Source organism: Monodon monoceros, unplaced genomic scaffold (assembly GCF_005190385.1).
Source record: "Monodon monoceros isolate NGI ecotype Baffin Bay Population unplaced genomic scaffold, NGI_Narwhal_1 Super_Scaffold_11, whole genome shotgun sequence".
In the NCBI taxonomy this organism is placed as follows: Eukaryota; Metazoa; Chordata; class Mammalia; order Artiodactyla; family Monodontidae; genus Monodon; species Monodon monoceros.
This window is the reverse complement of record NW_021703767.1, coordinates 47,226,874-47,254,282: the sequence shown is the minus strand read 5'-3', so window position 1 is coordinate 47,254,282 and position 27,409 is coordinate 47,226,874. Positions and strand designations below refer to the sequence as shown.

The 27,409-nt window shown below is 38.6% G+C and overlaps 2 protein-coding genes across 4 annotated transcripts in view; one reads left to right on the top strand and one right to left on the bottom strand.

The window, feature by feature from the left end:
* The window catches only part of FILIP1L (filamin A interacting protein 1 like), a 31,266-nt gene extending 12,696 nt beyond the window's left edge, over positions 1–18,570 (top strand). The window contains exon 2 of the mRNA XM_029215233.1: positions 15,424–18,570. Within this exon, the coding sequence (XP_029071066.1) occupies positions 15,539–18,220 (2,682 nt within the window). The 5' untranslated portion in view covers positions 15,424–15,538 and the 3' untranslated portion in view covers positions 18,221–18,570. The remainder of the gene's footprint in view (positions 1–15,423) is intronic.
* The window catches only part of CMSS1 (cms1 ribosomal small subunit homolog), a 381,357-nt gene that overhangs the window by 337,210 nt on the left and 16,738 nt on the right, over positions 1–27,409 (bottom strand). The gene's annotated exons all lie outside the window — the stretch shown is intronic.

Here is a 27,409-nt window from a genome sequence, read left to right as displayed (position 1 = left end):
TTATTCTGGTTTGGTTATTTGTGCTATTTGGTAGTTATTTAACCTCTCTAAATTTTAGTGTTTTGGTCCTTACCCTCATCTGTAAAATAGGAATAATACTTACCTCATAAGGTTGTTTTAAGGATTAAGTAAGATCAAGTGGCACAGAATAGACCCTCAGTATGCTTGTTTCTTTTTCGCTATAAACTAAATCCCACACTGATAGCAACTGGGAATTGGAGTCTGTGTTCTAGTACCAGGGCTACCATAACAATGGTGTTATTTAGTCTTCCTGGGCTTCAGTTTCTTAACTAAGAAAATGCACATGCTACACACAGACATTATAAAAACAGATATACATCAGTTAAGGTGTTGTTATAAAATTATAACCAAATAACATTACTATTATAATTTATCTTAATATTAAAAATTCAAAACAGCAAAAGTATGACTCCCTGTTTCTCTATGTTACTTCATCTCAAAAATCGTGTAAATTTAAATTTTTTAAGCATGAAGTTGTAAAGATTTATTTAGCAGCCATGTTGACTTTTATTCCCTTTTTCTGTCCCTGCTTAAGAACACTGATCTAATAGAAAGATCTCTGGGACTTCCTTGGCGGTCCAGCGGTTAAGACTTCGCCTTCCAATGCAGGGGGTGTGGGTTCGATCCCTGGTCGGGGAGCTAAGATCCCACATGCCTTGGGGCCAAAAAACCAGAAAACATAAAACAGAACCAATATTGTAACAATTCAATAAAGACTTTAAAAATGGTCCACATCAAAAAAATCTTAAAAAAAAAGAATCTCCAAGAAAATATTTAACTGCAAAAACCAAGGTGAAGGATAAAGAGAGTTTATATAGTAAGTTATTTTTTTGTATAAAAAAGGGAGAGACTAAGAATATTTGTATTTGCTTATTTACTCATAAAGACACTACAGAAGTACATGTAAGAAACTAATATCAGTGGTTATAAGTTGGGGAAGAGGAACTGGCAGATGAAGGATGAGGTAGGACCCTATACCTTTTAATATACATATTTGGAGACGTATATATTTAGGAATGCTAATCTGAAATCCAAGACTGAAATTCAGACTTTCTTGAAGAGTTAAAACTGAGCAAAGTAAACTTTGTATAATTAAAAAGTTAAGTATACAACAGTATGAAAACCTCAAATAACTTCTTTCTCAGATAATCTGAGTATTCCTCAACCTGTTATTTGTATTTTTTTCTGAAATGTTCAAAAAACATTATAAAATATCCTCAATAGTCCTCTCCACATTTTCCACTATGGAAACTAAGCCCAGCAGTAGCACATACAGAAAGAGACTGCATCCGTCAGCCCACCCCACCTCTGTGTCCCCAGGCAGACAAGTCTAGGAGCATATTATCGCAGCAGAGAACGTCACTGCACGTTTACACGCAAGGAACGAAGAACAGGAGAAAGAGAAGGAGAACATCAAAGAGGCTTTGGGAGAATCAGCTATTAGTATCCGTTGTGATATGCTGGCATTTCACTGGATAATACACGTTCAAAGCACGTTCTCTTCCAGGAAGGGAGAAGAGCTGTGGTGCAGATCTGTGAACAAAAGAGAAATGGGGAATACTGATCCCAAATATATTTGAGCAGCAAACAGTGAAGAAGAGTTATGAATGTCAGAGACAACTAACACAAAAAGATCTAACAGAAGTTTTCCAAAAAATCAACTATGCCCTAAAATGGTGGTTACAGCCAGAGGTGACATTTCCCCCCCAGGTTTTCTGCAATGTTGGGAGACGTTGTTTGATTGTCACAACAGAGCTGGGGGTGCTGAGTTACTTCTGGCATCTAGTGGGTAGAGGCCAGGGGTGCTGCTAAACACCCTGCAATGCACAGGCAGTCCCCACACCAAAGAGTCATCCAGCCCAAGATGTCAGTACTGCCAAAGCCGAGAAACCCTAGCCTACCAATGATAATCAGTATAGCAAACCATGTGCATGGCTGAAAAGATCCATGAATGGCCTGAAGATAGATCACAGTAAATAGATTATGGAGTCGTATCTTTCATTCTAGTGTGAATTCAGACTCTGTCTCTCCCAGGTGACCGTTACATGAGGCAGCCCATTGTGGCTGAGATGTTCTTCTATACTGTCATCATCAGTACAGTTTCCTACTTCTAGTGGTAACTGATATGTATTGTGCCAGGCAGTATGCTAGGGGCTTTTGTATAGATTGTTTTACTTGATCCTTGGAACAGCACTATTATGAGGGAGGTTCCAGTATTATCCCCATTCTACAGATGAAGAAAATGAGATTTGTAGAGGTTAAATTGCTTGCTCAGTCACACTAGGTAGAGTGGGGAAGCCAAGACTCAGGTCTGAAAACTGAACTCCAAAATCTGAATTTCTCCCCCAGCACTACCCTGCCCCCCACAGTATTCTATTGCCTCTTTCCCATTTGTGCCTCGGTGCTGGTGAGCATACTTGCTCCCTGTCAGTCATCTTGCCTGGCCCTTGTCACCCACCTGCACTGTTTACTGCCATCTACTGCTGGGGCAGTAGGGAATAGGCAGTAGACAGGACATCATTCCTATCCTAAAGAAGGCTACCATGGTGGAGCAAACAAATATGATCCAGAAGAACACAGATCACAAAGAGTACCAAATCAACCACAGAGAGGGGGAGGAAGGAATGGAAAGACTGATAAACAGTCAAAATGTTAGCAACCTGGGAACAAGCCCAATATCATCATTACCATCAACTTAAACTTAAAGGCAGCTCTGCATGCCATGTACAAGGCAAGGTACTCTCAGGAATATAGGAGCACACTCAATCTGTGACAGTCCAAGGCACCACATGCTGGGGGGCTTTTTGAATACTTCTCTCAGGCAGCTGGGGAAGGCACCATGGCTGTGGGAGACCTACGTAGGCCTTGACAGATCAGGGAGATGAAACTTCCAGTCTGCCGAGGACCTTAAGTCTCAATCTGTTGAAAGACAGTCTATTTCTTTTTCCTTTGTTTGTTTTTTTGGTGTAGTAGCAATCAAAATGAAAAGTCTGGAAAAGAAAAAAATGTTAAAACACTGATCTGAGGGATCTTTTTCAAACCTCATTCCGAGTGGGGAGGTGGGGAGAAGAACATGAAAAGAAAAGTGAGTCGGCTCTTTAGTGTAGTAGTATACTCACAGTAATTTTTTTTTTAAGTTTCTTCGTGATAGCTATAATATATTCAAAGCAAAGAATCTATTTCAGTAAATGGCAAAAAGACAAATCCATCTGAGTAGATAATTTTTAATATGAAAAATTAAAATGAGGGATGAGGAAGCATAAGCTTAGTGGTATTCAATGAACATCCATCATCCAACAGTTCTTTCTAGAAAGTTCCTTAACTGACAATACAGCACTGAAGAACTAACAACATATAATTCAGGCTCTAAGTAATTATCGTGGTACAAATTTACACATGCTGTCCTTATTGTCACTCCCTTGTTAGTTCTGATTTCCTCTCCTGGGCCTAGACTGAGCACCTTTTTAAGTCTCCACCCGGCCCTTTGACTGGAGTGTGCAGTCTCCTAGCCTAGATTCCATGGTCTCAAAATGAAAATATTCTCCTTGTAGCCTTACTCCCCAAGCTCTGCGCCTGTGAGCTCTTAGACTGACCTTTTTCTAGTTCTGAAACCTTGCCTTTCAGCAGTTTTTCTTTCTAGGAGACCCTTTGTCTCAGTTTCTTTGCTCTTTTTCCTTCTTTTTAAAAAAAGATTTGTACCAATCCTGGTCCCTCTGCTCAATCTGAGGATTTCATAAGCTCCTCTTAGGATCCGGTTTCTCTGCTAAAAGCTCCCTCCTTATAATTAGTAGGTCATTGATGATCTGCATCTTATTAATTCACTTCCTCTTACCCCTGGGGAGCCAAACAAGATTGTTCAGATGTTGAAGAGTTCTGACTCACCCCCATTTTTACTGTGTATTCCTCTGACACCAGCTAAAGCCTTCTCCATCACTTCATACCCTAATTCTTATTTCAAACAGTGAAGGAAAACAGCAACCCAGTTTTCTGGATCTGGACCCATTTATGGTGTCTCTAAATGATCTCAATGATGATGACAGTATCTTCAGTAACAAGGACATAAAGCAGACACAGATTTATACTCATACTTGGCTAGCAGATGCCAAAAAGAGTGTTACTGTTCTTCTAGATCTTGCTGACCAAGTCAAATGAATCAAGCATTACATTATGACTATGGTATGCTGTAGCTGTAATTTTTTTAAAAAAACCTTTGACTTGTGAGAGAAATAAAAGGAAGCAGCATACATAGAATAAAAAAGACTAGTCATAGCTATTTATATGAGTGCTCCTAAAAATTAGACTAAACAGTGAAAAGTCCCATTGAAAAAGCAAAGAGTAGAGCAAGGAAACATAAATTACAGGCCTGATTACCAAGAACCTATCTCAACCTAAGGAAGCTTTCTAACAAATTCCATGTAATTATTCTGCAAACTGCTTAGAATTCTGTGGTTATTTAACCATAAACATGGCTGCTATCAATACAATGCAACAATTAAAACTACATATTAGATAAAAATTGCTTAAAGATATAGTGGGACATCATTATAATCAGACTATCAAAGTCCAGCCATGAGAGCAGATATAAAAATGAATAAAGCATTATATGTAGTTTTCTGCTTATTAATGAACATGTTAAATCAAGAAGAAAAAGTAATGTATTAAACTAGTGCTGGAAGAATGAAAGCAAATATAGGAATTGAGGCCCATCGAGGTGAAGTTACACAGGACTAGAATGAGAGATACACTATTTCATATATCTTAAGAAAAGACTAAACAGGACTTGGTATCATCACACTGTTTCGTTGTTGATGGGAAACTATTATAAGTTATGACTAGAGTAAGGTCTGCAAGTATACAGGCAGGTTTTAACAGAAAAAGGTAAACTGATAAATAACAGGCACAGTACTTTGCACATAGTAGGTGCTCACTGTAATTGCCTCATAAAAGTCTGAAATGAATTAAATGTCTGCCGACCTGCACAGCACTGTGAATGAACCCATTTAAGAACCAGGTCACTCAGTGGTTTCCATGCCCTTATTTCAAATTGTGGTTTCAAACAAAACACGATGTCTTATGGAGGCAGTTTTGTCACTTAGGATTTTTCTAAAAACTAGGAAAGAGGTATTTGAAGGCAGGGAATCTTCCATCTATCTATGATGGGGAGCAACTAGTTTTATTAACAACGTAAACACTAAAGCAGTGAGTAGGCCAGTGAATCTGGGGACTTCATCAATATGAAGCGAAGGGCTCACTCAGTAACAGCCTGAAGAAGGTGACAGCCTAAACCAGAGACTTTTCCAGAGAAAGACATATTTGCCATTTATGCTTCAACTGTCTATTCTCGAGATGAACAGTGATTCTCAAACTATGGCCCCTTTCAAGAGGTCTGTGAGGTCAAAGCTATTTTCATAATAACGCTATCTTTTTCATTCATTCCCTCACAAGCATAAAAGGAGTTTTCCAAAGGCGACATGACATGTGGTGACGTCATTGCTCTTACAGCTGATGGAATGTGTGAAACAGATTTGAGAATCCAGCTGCCTTCAATTAAGCCAGGCATTAGAGTTTGCAAAAATATAAAACAACCCTTCCCACTAAGTTTTTGGGTTAGAAAAAGTTATTTTTCATAAAAATATCTTATTTATGTTAACATATAGTGGGTTTATTATTTTTAATGAATAAATATATAAATACTTTAAAATATCTTGGTCTGAATTTCTAATACTATAAATATTGACAGACATAACCCACATAATCAAAAGCTCTTTAGAGTCCTCATATCTGCTCATTCTTTCCCAAAAGCCTACAAACTCTGGAGAACAGGAACCCTCCCTGTTCATCTCAGTATAGTCCCAGTATTATATTCTTTGTTGTTTGCAAATTAAATGAACAAAAGTGTTGCTATATACATAACATCAGAAACAGTAAATTCAAGATCCATATAGTAAATACAGTGGGTATTTGTCCTCTAAAAGATGACAGGTGAGAAACTAAGCTGACTCTGAAGTTGTTCACTACTTATAGGTTGATTTCTATAGCTACCAGAAACAACACAATGCCATTAATGGCTTGTGGTTTTATTGCTTGATAATCATGCTAAGCTTATTTATATGGGCCAGTTGTATGAAAAACTGGGAAAGGATCTGGAAAAGTAGAAACATAATTGATGTGTTAGGGTGGTCAGACCATATGTGAATATTTCCTTTTCAGTTTCATTGTTGTTAATGTTGCTTGTGTAATAAACAAACATATTTGTACAGTAGAGCTCTGGCTCTGAGGAAAAAATAAAGAGGACCACTCCTTTGTTTGCAGAGATGAAATAACCAAAGGAGAGTGGGGGGCTAGGATGTGGACATTTACCACCCATCTCCCTTCTCCTCAAACAAGCAAGCATATACAGTTCTAGTGCAGGGATCCGAAGAAGGAAGAACAGTCTCAGTTCTTTCCAGAGGCCAGTGTACTTGGAGAACACCAACGGGAAAACCATTTACACCTAATTTTCTTAAATACCTAAAACCAGGCACATGGTAAACACCAGAGCACCTTCTTTTAAAAATGAATAAAATTAGTTAGGACAATACTACAGTATTTCCCACAGGAAAATGTTCATTCATTCATTCAAAAAGCCATTCATTTGGTACCTTCTACATATAAGGGCTTTGTAGTAGACAATATAGAAGACACAAATGAATCAGACATGTGTCCTGTTCTTAAGAAGCTTATATTTTAGTAGTGTTGATTGTAATGTACATAAATAAAACACAAATCAAAAGTGATGAGAATTATATATAAGTTATTATGGGTATGACTGGCATTATAACATTTAGACACACCATCTGTTTCATTGTGTGTGTTATATGATGCATATTACTAAGTGTCTTACTTAGAGGAGATGAAATACATTCACACATGTGTGCTGACGTGTGCATAAATAAAAACTGAAAAGATGCTCTGAATGTATACTTTGTAATAAGGAACCAGCATTATGATTAGTACCAAAGAATGCTCAAGATTACATACGTGATTATTTTTGAAAAAACAAGGAGCTGGCATTGCACAGAATAATAGTGATAAACTACAGTAAGTTATGACAGTTCCGAGCCATAATAGAAACTTTAAAGAAGAGCTGTTATAAGCCACTGCTGTAAGCCAGTTTGGATTTAACTACCTCACATTTGTGTACATAAAACCAGCTTCTACAACCTGTTTTTATTGGACAGGATTCAATGAATGTTCCTATAATCCTCTCATGTCAGTACTTGAACATGAATATGAGTACTCCAAGACAGTATTCTTCAAACTGGAGTACACATACTCTTGTGGGTACACAAAGAATTTCCAGAGGTATAAGCATGGAGAGCTTTAAAGGAATCAGTGTCTACATCCGCAATTCACACACATGCTGTCTGCCAGAAGAAAAGTGCTTGTGCTCTACAAGTTTCCTTTTTTAACAACCCTTTCAAAAGAGTCCTCTTCTTACTTAACAAAATCTTACCAAATTAATGTAAGATCTTCTTACATTGTATCTTCCTGGGTTGGAAACCCCTCTGGGGCACAGACAAAGGGACAATTCTAGAAATACTCCTGATAGTGTCCCATGAGAGCAGAGCAGCAGCAGCTTCAGAACCAACTGGATGGATACAGGCAAATAACAGTGCCTGTTATTTCATCTGGGGACAACTCAGGGTAATAAGCTCTTGTTCCTCATCTCTTCTAGAAGTGAAATGGTTGCCAGAGGGACGTGTATTTACACTTGTACTTAAGTTGAAAAATGAAGCCAGACTTTTCCTGAATGTCTGATTTGGTTGACTGGTTTGCCAGTGATGACTTTTAGATTATATGGCAGACATTAATATATATCTTTTGCAATTATTTAAACCTTGAATAAAAAATTCTAGATGCCAGCTTTAAAATGTGTGAAGGTGTACTTAGTTAAAAAAAATTGTTTTAGAACAAATTACCAAAAGAGAATTAAGAAAACAATTCCATTTACAATAGCATCAAAATGAATAAAATACTTAGGAATAAATTTAACCAAGGAAGTAAAAGATCTGTATAGTAAAACTATAAGACATTGATGAAATAAAATGAAGAAGACACAGATAAATGGACTGATGTTCCATGTTCATGGATTGGAAGAATTATTATTGTTAAAATGTCCATACTATCCAAATGATCTACAGATTCAATGTAATTCCTATCAAAATTCCAATGTAATTTTTCACAGAAATAGAAAAAACAATCCTAAAATGTACATGGAACCACAAAAGACCCTGAATAGCCAAAGCAATCTTGATAAAGAACAAAGCTGGAGGCATCATATGTCCTGATTTCAAACTATACTAGAAGCCTATAATAATCAAAACAGTTGGTATTGGCATAAAAAAAGACACAGAGACCAGTGAAACACAAAAGAGATCCCAGACATAAACCCATCCATATATAGTCAATTAATTTTCAACAAAGGAGCCAAGAATATACAAGGGGGAAAGGATAGTCTCTTCAAAAACTGCTGCTAGAAAAACAGGATATTCACATGCAAAAGAATGAAATTGGACTCCTGTCCTACATTATACACAAAAATCAACTCAGAATGGATTACGGATTTGAACCTAAGACCTGAAACTAAAAGTCCTAGAAAAAAAATACAGGGGCAAGCTCCCTGACACTGGTCTTGGCAATGATGTTTTGAATTTGACACCAAAAGCAAAGGTAACAGAAGTAAAAATAAGCAGATAGGACTACATCAAACTAAAAAGAGCTTCTGCACAGCAGAGGAAACCATGAACAAAATGAAAAGGTATCCTACGGAATGGGAGAAAAAATTTGCAAACCATATATAACTGATAAGGGGTTATTATCCAAAATATACAAAGAACTCATACAACTCAAAGCAGAAAATTCAAATAACCCAATTAAAAAATGGGCAAAGGACCTGAACAGACACTTTTCCAAAGAAGACATACAAATGGCCAACAGGTATATGAAAAGGCACTCCACATCACTAATCATCAGGGAAATGCAGATCAAAACCACAATGAGATATCATCTCACGTCTGTGAGGATGTCTATTATCAAAAAGACGAGATAACAAACGCTAGGGAGGATGTGGAGAAAAGGGAACTGCTGCACACTGCAGATGGGAATGTAAACTGGTACAGCCACTATAGAAAACAGTGTAGAGGTTTCTCAAGAAATTAAAAATAGAACTACCATGTGATCCTTTGGTATATATCCCAAGGAAATGAAATCACTATCTTGAAGAGATATCTGTACTCCCATGTTCACTGCAGCATTATTCACAATAGCCAAGGTATGGAAACAGTCTGAGTGTCTGACAACAGATGAATGGGTAAACAAAGTGTGGCGTGTATGGGTGCATATATACAAATGTATTTTACATATATAAATATGTATATGTGTTACATATGTAAATACACATATGTAAATACATGTAAAGTATATTTTATACTATGTATGTAAAAGTGTATAATATTTAGATATAATGTATACATATAAATGTTAATATATAATACATTATATATCTACAGTACATATATACATTTACATGTGTGTACACACACATGTGTGGGAATATACACTCACACGTGTATATATATGTTAGAATATTATTCAGCCTTTAAAAAGAAGGAAATCCTGCCATTTGCAATAACATGGATGAACCTAGAGGGCATTATGCAAAGTGAAATAAGCTAGGCAGAGACAGACAAATAGTGCATGGTATTACTTAAATGTGGAATCTAAAAAAAAAGTTGAACTCAGAAAGAGAGTAGAATGGTGGTTGCCAGGGACTGGGGATATGGGGGAAATAGGGAGGGGCTGGTAAAACTACAGTTATAAGATGAATACTGTCTGAGGTTATCATGTATAACACGGTGGTAACAGTTGATAATACTGTATTTTATAATTGAAATTTGCTGAGAGAACAGAACCTAAGTGTTCTTACACACACAAAAAAGGTGAACATGTGAGGTAATGGAACTATTAACTTGGTGAGAATCCTTTCATAATTCATATATATGTATATCAAATCATCACATTGCATACTTTAAATATCTTATAACTTTATTTTTCAATTATACCTCAATTAGTAAAAAAGACAGCATTTGCTAAAAGAAAGTGCTAATAATTACTCTTTACAGGAACAAATTAATTGTACATAATAGAAAATTATTTTAGGAGTTATGAGCAAACACTTGAAAACCACTGCTCTGTGAGATATGAACTAAAAAGAAAGCAAGCACAATGATAAGTGAGAATTTTTCTTTAGGCTGATAAGTTTCTCTAACACACAGAGTGTTCCTGGAGAAAGACACTTCAGATGTGGACCAGGTCCATGAACTAGTTTGTGTTCTTTGTTGGAGAGGCATTGTAGTATGGGGAAAGAGAACAGGCTCTGTCTGCCCTTTCCTGATCTTTCTGACCCTCAATTTTCATGGCTGTAAAATAGAGAATAATCTCAAACCCCATAGGCTCACCTGAGAATTAGAAGCAATAGCTGTACCACTGACTTAGCTCAGTGCTTGGCAGCACATCACTGGCACTAAAAGAATGGCAGCATTCTTTTACCAGAATTCTTTTACTATGGTATATAGTTTCAAAAAATTTTAGTCTTTGGGCTAGAACTAAAGTTATTTACTGCCTTTTTTTTTTTTTTTTTTTTTGCGGTATGCGGGCCTCTCACTGTTGTGGCCTCTCCCGTTGCAGAGCACAGGCTCTGGACGCGCAGGCCCAGCCGCTCCGTGGCATGTGGGATCCTCCCGGACCGGGGCACGAACCCGCGTCCCCTGCATCGGCAGGCGGACTCTCAACCACTGCGCCACCAGGGAAGCCCTACTGCCTTTTTTAAGGTGAAAATTAGGTACTAATCGAATACCTATGATATGCATTTTAAGTCATTTTTTCCAGTAATGATGAGAGATTTTAGATTAGTCATTAGTCCTACCTGACGTTCTCTGTGAGAAAAATGGATGGCCCTGTAGGTCAGGAATATATGCTATGCCGACAGTTTGGGGTATTATCAATGATGAACAATTGGCTGAGTTAATATTGAGCCAGAATACTATTTCCACTAAACATCTGACACATACATAGTAAAGCCTTAGTCCTGGCATCACCTGGGAGCATGCTGTAATGCAAATTTTGAGGCCCATCCCCTGCGTACAAAATTGGAATCTGCCATTTAACAAGATTCCCAGGTGATTCAAATGAACCTTAAACTGTGAGAAGCACTGGTAAGGAACAGGCTCTGAGCAGAGAAGATACAATCACCAGGTGTATATGTAACTGAGGCGGGAAAGATGAGTCAGGCAGGACCATAAAGAGTCTAACTTATAATGACAGACTGGCATATACACGTGTATAAACACACACACAACACGAACACAGGCTTAGATCAGTGGTTCTCAACTGGGGGTGATGCTGCACCCCCCATAAGATACTGGCCAATGTCTGGAGATATTTTTGGTTGTCACAACTGGGGAGATGTTACGAGCATCTACTGAGACCAAAGATGCTGCTAAACATCTTACAAGGCCCTCCAACATAAAGAATCAGTTGGCCCAAAACGTCAATAGTGCTGACGTTGAAGAAACCCTAGCATAGATTATACAAACATATTAATTGGAAAAGGCACAAAGGCATACTAATTGGAACTATTCATGGGAAAAGGAGCAATAATTTGACCTCACAGTTCTGAGGGGAAGAATTTCATATCTGGACATCCCAAGGTCTATGCTGCTTTCAAGATTATGAGTGCCCTGGTTAAAAGCTCTCAAAATCACTTATCTGCTGTTACTAGCAAAACCAGAGTCAATGATAATCTGTATTAGCATAAAAAGTCAGTCAGCATCAATGCCTAGAGCCTGTTAATATGCAAAGAAAAATAATGGAGACAGAAAATTGTTACTGTTTGGTTTAAAACCCAATCCTACTGAAGAAGGAAGCTGCCTTAGGACTCTCAAACTCCACACCCTCCTTACCAAAAAGATACCAAGTCTATACCCTCATTGTACACGTCCACAATCCCTTGTCTGCAATTTCAAAGATCTAAAAACTACATAAAGTTTTTGCTAAATTGTGGCAGCAAAACTTCTTATCTGAACTCATTTGGCAGCAAAACCTGAATGGATGTGAGGTTATTTATTATCTTAATTATCCCACTCAGTGTAACTATTCACATGGTTCACTGTAGAAGTATTCAGAGGTTTGCTTATAGGAGGTGGTGCCACAGGCCTTACTGAAGCTGTTATATAATATATGGTGGATGCTCCTTACTGCCCTTCTAAAATTTGAAAACTCTAGAATTTTGGAAACATTTGGCTTTGGAAATTCTAGATAAGTGATTGTGGACCTCAAATAACTAAAATGCAGTCAACTCTCAGCAAATATTTGCTGAAAGCATTCAAATATATATTTGAAAAAAAAAAAAAAACCTAGTCAACTATATGTGTGTATATACACATAAACACACACACTTGTATTATACACTCACATAAATTATTTATATATATATATATGTATATATATATATATATATATCCCTGCATTAGTAGTTAGCATTGTGGCAATTAGCTTCCTTGTTTAGGGCACTGTGCACAACACGCCAGGCTTGCAGCTTCAAATCTTGTAAGACCAGCTAACTTTACAAAGAAACACCTTTCTTCAAGACTATAAATTAACCTCAAACTTTATCCTTCAAAATGCTTCTGGATATAAGGCAAGAAATAGTGAATAATTTAGGATCAACCCATTCACCATACCAGAAGTGCTGATTCCAATTCAGTAGCATAACCAGTGTCTCTGCCTCTCTCTTTTTTTCTCTCTCTCTCATACATACATCACAACCCTGCAATGTGTAATAGCATTACAAGCACCCAACTGGCTCTGGAAAGGTTCCATCAGGGCCTCCCTCCTATCCTGGATTCACATTGGTTGATGGTTGGGGGTATAACTCTTTCTGCATATAAATTCCTATTTTCCTCCCTGAAAGGCTTTACCTGACTAGCCTGTTGACTGTCCTAAGGTGTGCTCATGGGACTGGTCCAGGGGAATAGCAGGTTGTTAGGAAACAAGTAGTAACGAAATGCTGAGAGCAAATGTATTCGAATTGTCAGTTTCATGTGTCTGTGTAAGATGGGGCTTGGAAACAGATGGGGATACCAGCTGATTTTCAGAAACCATGAAAAAGATAAATGAACTTGCACCATGCTGAAAAAGATGCATCATGCTTGCTGCTGGAAACACTGAACACAATGGAAACTGAAGCGTCTTCAGAATCTTTTTTGCCAGTTATGGCAATGCTAAGATTCACTGATGACCATTCAATTTTAATGTTCTTTTCATTATACTTCAGTCTTCCCTCCTTCGTATCCTAAGAAAACATACCTTCTTCTCATGAAAATGAAATGGCACATGGTATTATTTAATAAGTTGAAAAATCCTGAAAAGTTTTTGTGAAACTGTTCTCTAATAAAATTCTAAGAACTGTGATGTAGAGAGGGGAAAATATTTCGCTGCAGTACTGTTAAATACCATTCTAATGCTAAGGTGGGAGGAAGAAGCACTTTGCCAAAGTTTCTGTAACCACTTCACCACCAAAGCAGTTTCCCATGGACTCTGCCACTGGGTTGTGAAGTCACTACCTTTCGGGAGGGAGCCGCCGTGTTTCTCTTCTCAGGTTCCCATGTGTCTCAAATAGGGAGTGGGACAGAGCCAGAAGCCATGGGCAAGCCTCTTGCCAAGACTGTGGATGAGATCATCAACCACCCCACCCCGGCATCCAGACCAGCTTCTTCAGAATTTCACAGACCACAGCCCTTGGGCCAGCCCGTCAGGTTCTCAAAACAGGAAAAACTAAAAGTGGATCCTCCCCATAAAAAAGTTTGAGAGTTCTTTCATTATACAATTATTTTAAACACGTTCCTCTTGTGTAGTGTAATTACAGAAGAGTGGATTAGAATCTCAAAAAGGACTCTTATTTCCAAGAAGAATACCCCAAGTTAACTTCCTTGTAAAATGTCCTCTCAAATCCTGAACAACTTTAAAAAGAAAGTTCTGTGGCAAGGAGTAAAGACATGCATTGGATAGTTAACTCATTCCTAGTAGAAAAGATATATTAAAGTATTATGAATTCTCTATGCTTGATCAGAAAACAAATATTTATAACTTCTAATCCATGACAAGTCCTTTAGTTCAATTTTTCAGGGATTCCATCCTATTTTAGCTTCCGTATAACAATACTGCAAAGCTGTAATTACATCCTCTATAATCAGCCCATTACCAGTGTAATTAAGGAGTGCCACAAATTTAAAACTACGACCTCAATACTGAGGGAAAAAATGTGTGGAAGAGACAGTTTATATTGCAGGTAAAATGTCCTCCTGTTTTGTTGACAAACTTAAGATATAAAGAAAAAAAATAACATGTTATCATAGAGTCATCATTCAAGAGGGACTCATTATGTTCCTGATAAGAATTTTTCCTCCATCATTTCTAACATGTCACTTATCAAGCTCTTTTGTATCAAATCCCATGCTCTTCCCAAGTGTTATGAACACTCTGAACCCCTTTAGGTGCCTGTCAATTACTCTCATTCAACTACCATCCACTGTGGGGACAGAGATATATGTGAATTGATTCCTGACACAATGTCAGGCTAGTGTAAACCAAATTTAAACTGGCAAATAGGTCCATCAGTAAAGTGCCTAACTTCTAAGCAATGTGAATAAATTTTATCTTAACTAAGAATCAGGAAGCTGATCACCAAACATTAATGTATCACGTAATGGTTCAAGCCAACCATCTGATAAATATAATAATAACCACATTAATAAAATGGATCAACAACACTTATCAAATGCTTATTATGTGCCAGCACTGTGAGAATCTTAGACAAATTATCTCATTTAATTTTCACAGATGGCCCCTGAAATAATACAATTATTGCCTCCATTTTTCATAGAGGAAACTGAAGCCCTGGGGATGTTAAATAACTGCCCAGGTTAATTAGTTGGTAAGAGTAGGGCCAGTCTGGAAGCTTCCTCCAACTGAATCTCAAGCTTGTGTCTGTTTTTACAGCATTCAGGCTACAATGTCTACTGATTATACGTTACACAAGCAATTTAAACCAAATATTCTTGCCCTCCTGGTGAACTGCAACTGTTACCAATCAATGAGGGGTGAGAGGTAAGCAGGTAGTGAAAACAAAAAAAGCAAGACATCTGTTTAATCAAGATTCTCCTCCCCCATCAAATTCAGGAACTCCTTTCCATATACTGTATGAGTCGATACTGTCTTTCTAAATCACATGAATGTTTACTCACAGCTGACAAGTTACTAAAGCACCAGTTACAAAATAGAATGTGCTCTTGTATTTTTCAGATTAAAAAGGTTAATTGACCAAGAAACGGAGTCCCAGAAGAAGGAGGAGCAAGAAAAAGAGAAGAGGGTCACTGCCCTGAAAGAGGAGCTGACCAAACTGAAGTCTTTTGCTTTGATGGTGGTGGACGAACAACAAAGGCTGACGGCACAGCTTGCCCTTCAAAGACAGAAAATCCAAGACCTAACCACGAGTGCAAAGGAAACACATGCTAAACTAGCCCTTGCTGAAGCCAGAGTTCAGGAAGAAGAGCAGAAGGCAACCAGACTAGAGAACGATCTGCACACGCAGACCACAAAGTTTCACCAGAACCAAGAAACAATTATGGCGAAGCTCACCAATGAGGACAGCCAAAATCGCCAGCTTCGACAAAAGCTGGCAGCACTCAGCCGGCAAATTGATGAGTTAGAAGAGACAAACAGATCTTTACGAAAAGCAGAAGAGGAGCTGCAAGATATAAAAGAAAAAATTAACAAGGGAGAATATGGAAACTCCAGTATCATGGCTGAGGTGGAGGAGCTCAGGAAACGTGTGCTAGAAATGGAAGGGAAGGATGAAGAGCTCATAAAAATGGAGGAGCAGTGCAGAGATCTCAATAAGAGGCTGGAAAAGGAAACATCACAGAGTAAAGACTTTAAACTCGAGGTTGAAAAACTCAATAAAAGAATTATGGCTCTGGAAAAATTAGAAGATGCTTTCAACAAAAGCAAACAAGAATGTTACTCTCTGAAATGTAATTTAGAAAAAGAAAGGATGACCACAAAGCAGTTATCTCAGGAACTGGAGAGTTTAAAGATAAGGATCAAAGAGCTAGAAGCCATTGAAAGTCGGCTGGAGAAGACAGAATTCACCCTAAAAGAGGACTTAACTAAACTGAAAACATTAACTGTGATGCTGGTAGATGAACGGAAAACAATGAGTGAAAAATTAAAGCAAACTGAAGATAAGTTACAAGCTGCTGCTTCTCAGCTTCAAGTGGAGCAAAATAAAGTGACAACGGTTACTGAGAAGTTAATTGAGGAAACTAAAAGGGCACTGAAGTCCAAAACTGATGTGGAAGAAAAAATGTACAGTGTAACGAAAGAGAGAGATGATCTAAAAAACAAACTGAAAGCAGAAGAAGAGAAAGGAAATGATCTCCTGTCCAAAGTGAACATGTTGAAAAACAGGCTTCAATCATTGGAAGCAATTGAGAAAGATTTCCTAAAAAACAAATTAAATCAAGATTCTGGTAAGTCCACAATAGCATTACACCAAGAGAACAATAAGATTAAAGAGCTCTCTCAAGAAGTGGAAAGACTGAAACTGAAGTTAAAGGATATGAAATCCATTGAGGACGACCTCATGAAAACTGAAGATGAGTATGAGACTCTAGAACGAAGGTATGCTAATGAACGAGACAAAGCTCAATTTTTATCTGAAGAGCTGGAACATGTTAAAATGGAACTTGCCAAATACAAGTTAGCAGAAAAGACAGACTCCAGTCATGAACAATGGCTTTTCAAAAGGCTTCAGGAAGAAGAAGCTAAATCAGGTCACCTCTCAAGAGAAGTGGATGCACTGAAAGAGAAAATTCATGAATACATGGCAACTGAAGACCTGATATGTCTCCTCCAGGGAGATCATTCAGTTCTGCAAAAGAAACTCAGTCAACAAGAAAACAGGAACAGAGATTTAGGAAGAGAGATCGAAAACCTCACTAAAGAGTTAGAGCGGTACCGTCATTTCAGTAAGAGCCTCCGGCCCAGTCTCAATGGAAGAAGAATCTCTGACCCTCAAGTATTTTCTAAAGAAGTTCAAACAGAAGCAGTAGACAATGAGCCACCTGATTACAAGAGTCTCATTCCTCTGGAACGAGCAGTCATCAACGGTCAGTTATATGAGGAGAGTGAGGTCCAGAATGAGGACCCTAATGATGAGGAGTCCGTGCTGTCCTTCAAATGCAACTCATCTACTCCCTGTCCTGTTAACAGGAAGTTATGGATTCCTTGGATGAAGTCCAAGGAGGGCCATCCTCAGAATGGAAAAATACAAACTAAACCCAATGGCAACTTTGTGCAACCTGGAGATCTAGTCCTAAGCCACACACCTGGGCAGCCACTGCATATAAAGGTTACTCCAGACCATGTCCAAAACACAGCCACTCTTGAAATCACAAGTCCGACCACAGAGAGTCCTCACTCTTACACAAGCACTGCAGTGATACCAAACTGTGGCACCCCGAAGCAAAGGATAACCATCCTCCAAAATGCCTCCATAACTCCAGTGAAATCAAAAACCTCTGCTGAAGGCCTTATGAATTTAGAGCAAGGCATGTCCCCAATTACCATGGCAACCTTTGCCAGGGCACAGACCCCAGAGTCTTGTGGTTCCATAACTCCAGAAAGGACAATGTCACCTATTCAGGTTTTGGCTGTTACTGGTTCAACTAGCTCCCCTGAGCAGGGACGCTCTCCAGAGCCGATAGAAATCAGTGCCAAGCACGCGATTTTCAGAGTCTCCCCTGATCGGCAGTCATCATGGCAGTTTCAGCGTTCAAACAGTAACAGTTCAAGTGTGATAACTACTGAGGATAATAAAATCCACATTCACTTAGGAAGTCCTTACATGCAAGCCGTAGCTAGCTCCGTGAGACCTGCCAGCCCTTCAGCATCACTGCAGGATAACCGAACTCAAAGCTTAACTAATGGGGCACTAAACAAAACAACCAATAAAGTCACCAGCAGTATAACTATCACACCAACAGCCACACCTCTTCCTCGACAATCACAAATTACAGTAAGTAATATATATAACTGACCACCCTCCCTTATTTGGTTTATACCGATATTATTGCAAGGAACTCAGTCCTTTTTAATTATCCCTCCACATCCCTCAAAAGACTGACTGAACTTGTACTTTGGGAAGGTTTATGCATGAACCGTCCAAGAGTATCTGAAACTAACTGTTGCCTGCATAGTCATATCAAGCGTGCACTTACTGTATATTTTTTCATTTACATACCTGTATGGAAAATATTTAGTCTGCACTTGTATAAATACATCTTTATGTATTTCATTTTCCATAACTCACATTAATTTGACTGCAGCTTGTCTTGGTGAAATACTTTAACATTATAAAGCAGTAAATAATTTGTTATTTTTACCATTGCTTGCTGAATTTTCTTTTGGTCATTTTGTGTTCTTTTTTTTGCATGTATAATAGAATTTTATTTCCTGTTCATAATGTCTATTAATTCTTCCTTAAAAACAAACAGGACTTACTTCCCATATACAGTCAACTTCTGATCACATATTAGAGGAGGAGGAGGTAGTTGAAATAAATGAAATTTTATGGCTCTTTGATTTCAAAGTGAACTATAAGATCTCTCAGGAGCAAACTTCATGCTTGAGATGTATCTCAATATCCCTGGTGCCCAGCACAGTGCTTAGCACATGTTAGGAATTTAGTTACTTAATAAATGTTTACTGATAATCACTGAATAAAATAATATTAAATAATTTGCTTTTGTGAGCACATATGAGCTGATTGATGGTGAAAGTAAAAAGCTTTGAAATGTGATAGTAAGCCAGAAAAAGCACATTTGGAAATACAAGTTACCTTCACAATCAAGAGTTGACTGTATTTCTACCATAGATGAAAATCCCCTTAAAACATTTATGTCTACATCCAAACCTGGAATCAGCCACTAAGACATATGCTCTTGAACACTGCTTCAAAGCAAAAATGTCTTTCTTGTTACTTTTTCCTAGTAGGTTCCCAAAATAATTTGAATTACTTAAGGTAGGTGCTTCCTACCTTGTTTGTTTGCTAGTGGGCTGCATTCAGAAGCTTAAACTTAACTGTGTGTGTGTGGTTTTTTTAACCTCCCAACAAGCAAATAAAAACCAAAGATAATTACAATGTAAGTTATAGAAAAGGCATATTTTAAAAAAAATACAGTATGTTAGTTGAGGGAAGTTTCTCCTGTGATTATTGTTATGCCATTTTCAAGATAGGTGAGAAAAACTCAGTAATCCTTAAAAAAAAGCATCCTAGGAATGCTGGTACTCTGCTAATGGGACTCAGCATAATTTGTACTTCTGTAGCAGAGAACAGCTTTCAGAGGAACATTTTAAATTACAAATCTGGTCCCCAAGCCACATTCAAAAAAGATGATTTCAGACAAAGTAGCTCATTGCCATTTTCCCTTTTCCAACCTCATAACTGTTAATTTAGTGTGGTCAATTTCATTGCCAGTTATTGATTTTAAACACAATTCATTTAGACACCCAGGCAAACTGTGAAGATCTTTAGGAGTAAAAGGAATCTTTCACAATTATCCTCCTTTCCCTGCAAAATCAATTTCATGATAGCAAAGCAAGGATTTGTTGACAGAAACACTTCCATGGTGATGAACTGCAACACCAACGCTGTGGGCTTGCATCATCATTAAATAAATTTGGATGAAAGCTGAGGCTAGTGATGAATGAGAAAGCTTCTGTTTAAACACATTTATCTTGGGAATTGGCAGTGACCCAACTGTATTACAAAATACATGATGGTCTAAATGTTTTCCAAAATTGTTTTTATTTTTAAGTCACCTTAGGTTAGAACTTTAGAAGAAACTACATACATCATTTTACATCTTTCAAAGTAGACATTGATAACATTGCTGCATGAGATGTCTTTCTAGATAATAAGAGTACATATAATGTTTTGGTGGGTAGTGATAAACTAATCATGAAATAATAAACAGAAACCAGAAAGAATTAAAGGACAAAGTCTTCCCAGCACTTCTTAAATTTTGTCACATAATGACACAAACAGAAAACACACTGGATACACACTGGATACAATGGATAAAGAGGCAGAGATGATCAGGGACTCCTGATCAGGGACTCCTGTCATCCCCAGGTTGCTCCTGTTGTACTGAAGGAAAGATCCATTTTTGGCACACCTGTAACTAATAGAGTTTGAGAGGCTCTGGGCTATTCATTAGTAGAACTGTTTTGTAAGGATTCAATTTCTTTTCTTTTGTGAGCCAGAGCAATTTTATACAATAAAGTTAATACCACAAGTCCTGTGCTCCATGATTAGGATGCACAAATTCTCATTTCATCATCTGCTCCAGATATTAACTGTAAATAGGCTTCCCAAGTAATTAACATCATTGGAAATTTACTGGACTTTCAAGGAACTGAACCTCTTTTAGAGGTTCCTCTACTAGGACTACTTCAGTGTAATGACTCATATCCACATCAAAATTTAGGAACACTGTCATATTAATAACATATATAGATTACTAAAAGTGCTACTAATTAAAGTTTATGGTAAAGAGAGCATCATCTCTGAAAAAAAGTACCTTCCCTTTTCCATAAAATCACACAAAGAATGACACATCCTAGATTTTTGGCCTTTAATTTCAAAAATAATTTTTTATAACTCTGCGTGTGTGCGCGCACGTGTGCATGTGTGTTGGGGAGGTTACAGAATTTTCTTTTTCATTCACATAAAATCACGGAAGAACCTTGAAAACTAGGAAGGAGAGAGGAAGTGACACTGGAAAATCTTCATATGAGATATGTGAAAGTGGAGGGTTGTATTCCTGAAGAAAAGAAAGCCTTTGAGAGGCTCACAGAAGACAAGACTGTTTCTATAAACATCTGAAAAAATACCTTCCTTTCATTTCATTTCATCTGAAGTCCCAGCTTCAGAGCCAAGATTCATTTTACTCAGTCCCCCTATCCCTTTAACTTTTTGAGCTGCAGCATTCTATCACAGATTTGAATGATTTTACCACATTCTTCTTCCCTTTTAAGAGCATTTGCAAAGCTTTCCCAAGGATGCCACTGCTCTCTGGGTCACCCCTTCCAGAAGGACAATGTGCATTACTATAGTTAGATCTTTACACACAAAGGAAAGTCTCTATAAGATGATAACAGGATTATATAAACTCTACCTAGAAGGTTTCTACAACTACATTTCACAATGCCAAGACATTAGGCATGGGGTCTTCATGACACCCAAAGTATAAATTAAGTTGCACTGTGAGATGGCCATAGAAGGGGTAATTAATTTAAAATTCTTAGACTTGTAGCCTAAGCATTCTGTGATCTTTATTGACTAAAATATAACTCCACACAAAAACAAATTTTTAATAGCTTTTTTGATTCCAATTCTTTATGAAGTGAGTCTCCTTTGAAACGTGTTAAACAAAGGCAGGAAAAGAGCTTTAATAACAGTACAGCTTCCCTACATTTTGGTTTCTGTTATTGTTTCCTCCTCCAAAATAATCATTTTACTTTGCAATCCTAAGAGAAAAGATAATCAGGCAATAATGCATGCCCGAAACGTTAGGATCAATGTTTCTCAAAGTAAAATCCAAAACACATGTATGAGAATCCCCTGATGCCCCACCCAGAGCTATCAAAAGTCACAATCTCTGAGGGTAGGGCCCCAGAAGCTGCATTTTTTAACAAGTTCCTCTGCTGATTAGTACGTACCTAAAGAAGGAATTCCATTGTTTTAGAAATTTCTATACACTAGCAAATATGTTCTGACTCTAGTCTTGCGCTATCAGAATGAATTACACCTGTCTCAGGAAGCGTGCCTATTCCACCCTCTAGTGGCTAGCATGACAAACAGAAGGCTTAGTCTCCGGGTTTTTTTTTTATTCAAGAGAAAAGCTCAATAAAAACTACTATTTTATAGGTGGGAAGTTTCCCAGTTTTATAACTGTAGCAAAGCATAGATGCCTGAATAATTAACTGAGCAGTAGCAGGCTGTCTGACACCTACAAGCTCTGTTTCTCCCTCAGATCCCAGGCCCTCAACATAAACCCTACAGCATTTCTTGGGAATGCTCCAGAACACACATTAAAGAAAGCAGTTTGGATGAGCCAAAACAAAGGACTCCATTCACCTTGGGCCACAGTGAAGCAAATGCAAGAACAAGGAAGATAAGCGGTTCAATAAAATCCCCAAACCTTAAACCCCCTTAAAATTCATTTTCATTTCCTTTCCAACAGATGGATCCTTCCACTGTGCAGTCAAATATGTCAGAGCAGGCAGCCCCCAAAGGCAACGCTGTAGGGTAAGGAATCCTTAGGGAGTCCAGCAAGTTAACTGGCCAACACACTCCTAAGTACTTTATAATTTGATAATGAATTAACACTGTTCATATGGCAACACATACAAATCTGTCAATATTCTATCAGGACACCAGGTTTTACAACACTTAGAATGGTGCCATAAAAATGTAATCTGGGCTAACCTTTAGCACTGCAGTCAACAATCCTAGAGATAATCCTCTTGTGGCCTCATTTTAAATTTTCACTTATTTTTTCACAAAATTATTGGTCAAGAGAAAAGTTATCTAATTATTTGAGATAATTTTTTGAAAGCCTGAAATTAGTTTTATTTTAGTGAGTTCCTTTTTCCTGCATAGCCAAATGGTTCTGTATGATATTTTTGTAAGGTTACCTGAAAGAGACCTTTTTTTTTTTTTGCCTATTAGTTTAGTTTTGCTTTTTTAAAGGTTAGTCATCTTTGGATAACCAACAATAGGCCATACAGACCTACAAAGGCTGTCTCACTCTCTGCCATTCTTCAGGTCCCTGGAAGGGTGGAGTGGGTTTACTAACTTACATAGCACTCCTGTCTCTGTGACATGCACAGTGTCTCAGCATGCAGTGTCTTCTCTTCAAAAAACATGGACACAACTGATCAATCCACTGATCATGACAAACTGAATTGGGCGGCTATTAAGGAGACAAAAGATTCACTGTCCTTCAAGAGCTTCTGTCTGGTATGTAGAGATGAGAATCTTGAATCTGACTAAATATAAGCCTCAAAACAAATTTAAAAACCTGCACTGAAGAGTTTCATTGCATAAGGCTTGTTTCCACTAACTTGACAGATTGGCCCAGAGCATGTGCATATTTGAACATTTATATTTGTATTAATACCTTGTACCTTTGTCTCTTTCAAAGATGCCATACTATAAACCAGTGTTTTTAGATGAGCTCTCCATTTCTCACATGCCTTTGGGAGAAATAAACAAGAGATCTAGACAACCAACCAACTTTGCCTTAATGGGGGAAAAATGGGTTTCACCAGGATTCCCAAGGACTTAAGAAATAACCCTTTACTGTTTAGACCTTTCAAAGAGTCCTCTCTGAGGAGTTTCAATCCCATTTGTATTAGCTTATAACCACCACAGGCACAAATGTCAAGCTCTATTCATTCCTCGACAAATCACCTACAAGAATGAACCCACAAATATTTATGAAGCACCTAATATTACTCATTGCTGTGCAGGACAGCTATGCAGGTGTTAAGATTTAGAATCTAAGGCAGGAGTTGAGAACTACCTTAAAAGGTAATTAAGAGCACAACACAGAAAAGGAATTCTATAGATAGCAAAGCACTTATAGGAGTTTGGAGGAGGAGCAGATTACTCTGGGCAGGGTTCAGGGGTCAGGTTTCAGAAACAGATAAGATTTGACTGGAGGAGGGGTGGTGGGCTGGGAGAGGAGGAAAACTTGGGATAGAGAGAAGACAAAAGGCTTTCCAGGAGATGCTCAGCGCAGAGGTATGGAGGCAGGCAGGAGAGCAGAAAACCAGCATTCAAGGAACAGTGAGCAATGCAGTGTGGCTGATGTTGAGATAGCTGGGGCAGGGGTAAGGTGCAAAGGGCACGTATTGTCAGACCGCAAAGGGCCTTTAATACCGTGCTAGGGAGCACTCTGTCCTCAAAGGTTTCTCGGCAGTGAGATAAGAGAAAACTAATCCTTTATACACTGTTATTTTATTTCATAATAACCCTATAAAGTGGGTATCATCACAATTTTAAAGATTAAAAAAATTTAAATTCTGAGAGGTAAAGAAAATTGTTCCAGGTGGCTCTGTTTGTATGACAAAAAAGAGACATGAACACAGGTCTAATTCCATTGTCCCATGGCAACATACTGAGAAGCTACCTCAGTGCAAGGAGGGGAGCAAAATAAATTGTACCTAATGCTCTCCACTGCCCAGGGACACAGACAGGGCGCCTAACATTACCTGCCTGCGCTCTGCCTCAGAAGCCTGCCGCTTTGGCCAGAACACTCGGAACACCCCTACATATGCCTCCTCCCCATTGCTCTACCTGGACAGAATTCTCTTCTCTCATCAAGTGATCTACACTGAAAGGTCTGGCTCAAGCCTTACTTCTTCTGAAGCCTACCAGGATCACCACAGACGAGAGTGTCAATCTGCCTCCCCTTTCAACTCCTCCATCTCCAGGCCACTGTTAGGTTAACAAGAGACAATGAACGTGAAAGGCCAAGCCCCACACAAATGAGCAGGCATGGGGAAGATTCACCTGGGGATGGTGCAGTGGTTAAGAGACGGAAGAAAGCAAGACCAAGGAGAGGTACAAGTCCTCATTGTCAGCGAGCACTAAAGCTGCAGTCCAAGTCCACTCTATCCGAAAGCAGGAGTCTATGAGCAAAGGCACAAATTCTAGGCATGAAGAATGAGTTTGGACAGGCTATCAACATGTGAAGAACAGAGGTACCTGATCGGCCTCAGAGATGGCTGGAGTGAAAAGCATCAGAAGTAAGTGAAAATGATCCACAGAAACAGCATCACAAGCATGCACATCAAAGCTTCTAAGTAGGTGGCCACCTTGACAGTCCTGACAGTGATCAAAAACCTCCAGAAAAGGCAATTTAGGGATCAAGGTTTAGCCATCAAAAAGACAAGCACCACCAGCTTAGCCCAGAGGTGGTGGAACTTCTGCCTTTGCAGAACCCTTGAAAATCTTCCTGGGATGGTATACCCTAATTCAGGGTTTCCATTTCTCAAGCAACATCATGACTTAGAAGGAAAGACTTATGGTCCCAAAATCACTAAAAAAAAAAAAAAAAAAAAAAAAGCATTGTATATTTTTTGAGCTCAGAGGGAGAAGTGTTAGGGTTCATCCTTGTCAGTCTCTAAATTCTGCTTCCAATTCAGGATTAAATGACTGTAAACCAAGGGAGCATCACAAATAAAATTGCCATTTTAGAGGAAAATCTTCAAATTGGTCTCCAATTATCTCTCATAACAATTAAGTGCGTATAAAAACCAGCTTCAATGCGGCCAGTCAAAGCAATTCCCCAAGAATTACTATCCTTTACCATTAGAGAGTTGGCTGTTTTTTTCCCTTCTCTTTAAAAAAAAAAGAGCTATTCCTTTTCTGTTCTTTGCCTTTTAATTGTGTTCTTGCCTGAATTCACTGATATCAGTCAGTTTTGAGGCCTCAGAAAAGTATCATTTTATAGAAAGAGGAGTTAACTAAAAACTGCAATAGATCCCCAAAGAGTCCATAACATAAGAAACATTTAAACACCTAACAGTCCCTTCAGGGCAGCGGGGATTACTCTGAGAAGGATAATATCTCTCATAGTGACAGACATAAGCAGCACAATTTTTTTATATAAAACTTTTTATTCTGATTATAACAATAGTACATATTTATTACAAAAATTTCGGAAAATATAAATGTTGCCAGAGCCGCTGACTTCAGCTTCTAAGAAGGGTAATAAGAGGATTAGGGAGAACAATGGACAAATACTACTATTTTTTTAGATCATCCTATCAACTATGGCCCTATTCCAGGCATTCTCAGACTACCAATGAGGAAGGAAATGTGCTATACGGGGACCATCCTGTAATTACTGATCGCTCCTGTGCTAAGTGGTGGCAGATCCCCCTACAGAGTGTGAGTTTATGTAATCTGTTCAGCCCAGACACAATGGCCCAGGGGACAGCCTGGTCACTGCGGGAGAGAGGCAGAATTTCTTTCCCCCCAGCTAGCCAATCAGTGCCTGGAAAATGGTGCAATCACTGTGCATTGTTCAAGTACTGGAAAGAAATGCCTCCTCAGAGGGCTGCTCTCAGAACTAGTTACACTCTTATCAGTTATTAAGATAGGCAGCCTTGTAGAGGGAATGTGGGCACAGGATAGGGCCCAACAAAACTCACCTCTCAGGCTCTGGGAAAAGGATATAGAAGTACCCATGGTGGGAGAAGAAAAAAGGGGCAGATGAGGAGGAATTACGTTTTCTCCCTGGGCTGTCTCAGCTACTTGAATGGTATCAACAATTTTTCTATGATGATTCTCAAAGCAACAACTCCAAGTTTTCAGTGCCCACCAAACAGTTCCACGTGTGGAAGGTCCAACTACACTTCACACTTGGCATGTGCCCCCACCCCAGTGCACTGTCACTCTTGGATTGCTCTTTGGATTGCTTTGCCTCACTTCTGGTGATGGTCCAGCACCTTCTCTGTCACCCAGGGTCAAAATCTGGGTCCCATTCTCCACTTCTCTTCTCATCCCCCAGATCCAGTCAGCCACTCTGCCCCGGTATTTCTTCCTCTGCCCTCCCCCTTTTATTTGTGCTAGTACTCCCCAAATCCACACCTCAGTACAGATGCTACTATAAAATAGTAGCATCTCTAATCCCTCACCTCTAATCCAACCTTCACTTGTATTGCTGGTGATCCTTCTACAACACTGTCCTGATCATGGCAATTCTTCAGTCCCTCCCCTAAAAGCAGCACTTACTTAGCACTTATATTACCGAGTGCCCCAAATCCAAACCTTCTATCAGACCTCCACCTCCCACCTCATCTCCTTTTGAAACCCTGGACATAATCTGCACCCTCACCAGGACACAGTACTCACCATCCTCTCACACACTAGCAGGGCTTCTAGCCCTATACCTTTACTCATGCTGTTCCTAGGGCAGTAATGCTCTTCTCTCTTTGTCCCTTGTATTGAAATCTTACTCCTACCTCAAGTGCCAATTCCTCTAGAAACCTCTTTATTTTTCTCAATCTTCCTGAGTTTCCAAAACACTTCTGTTTGTACTTTTATTACAGCACTTCATTTTGCCTCGTTATAATCGTTTGTTACCCCTCCTATACTATAATCTCTTGAGAGCAAGAATCAGCTGTCATTTAGTTTTGAAACTCTTAT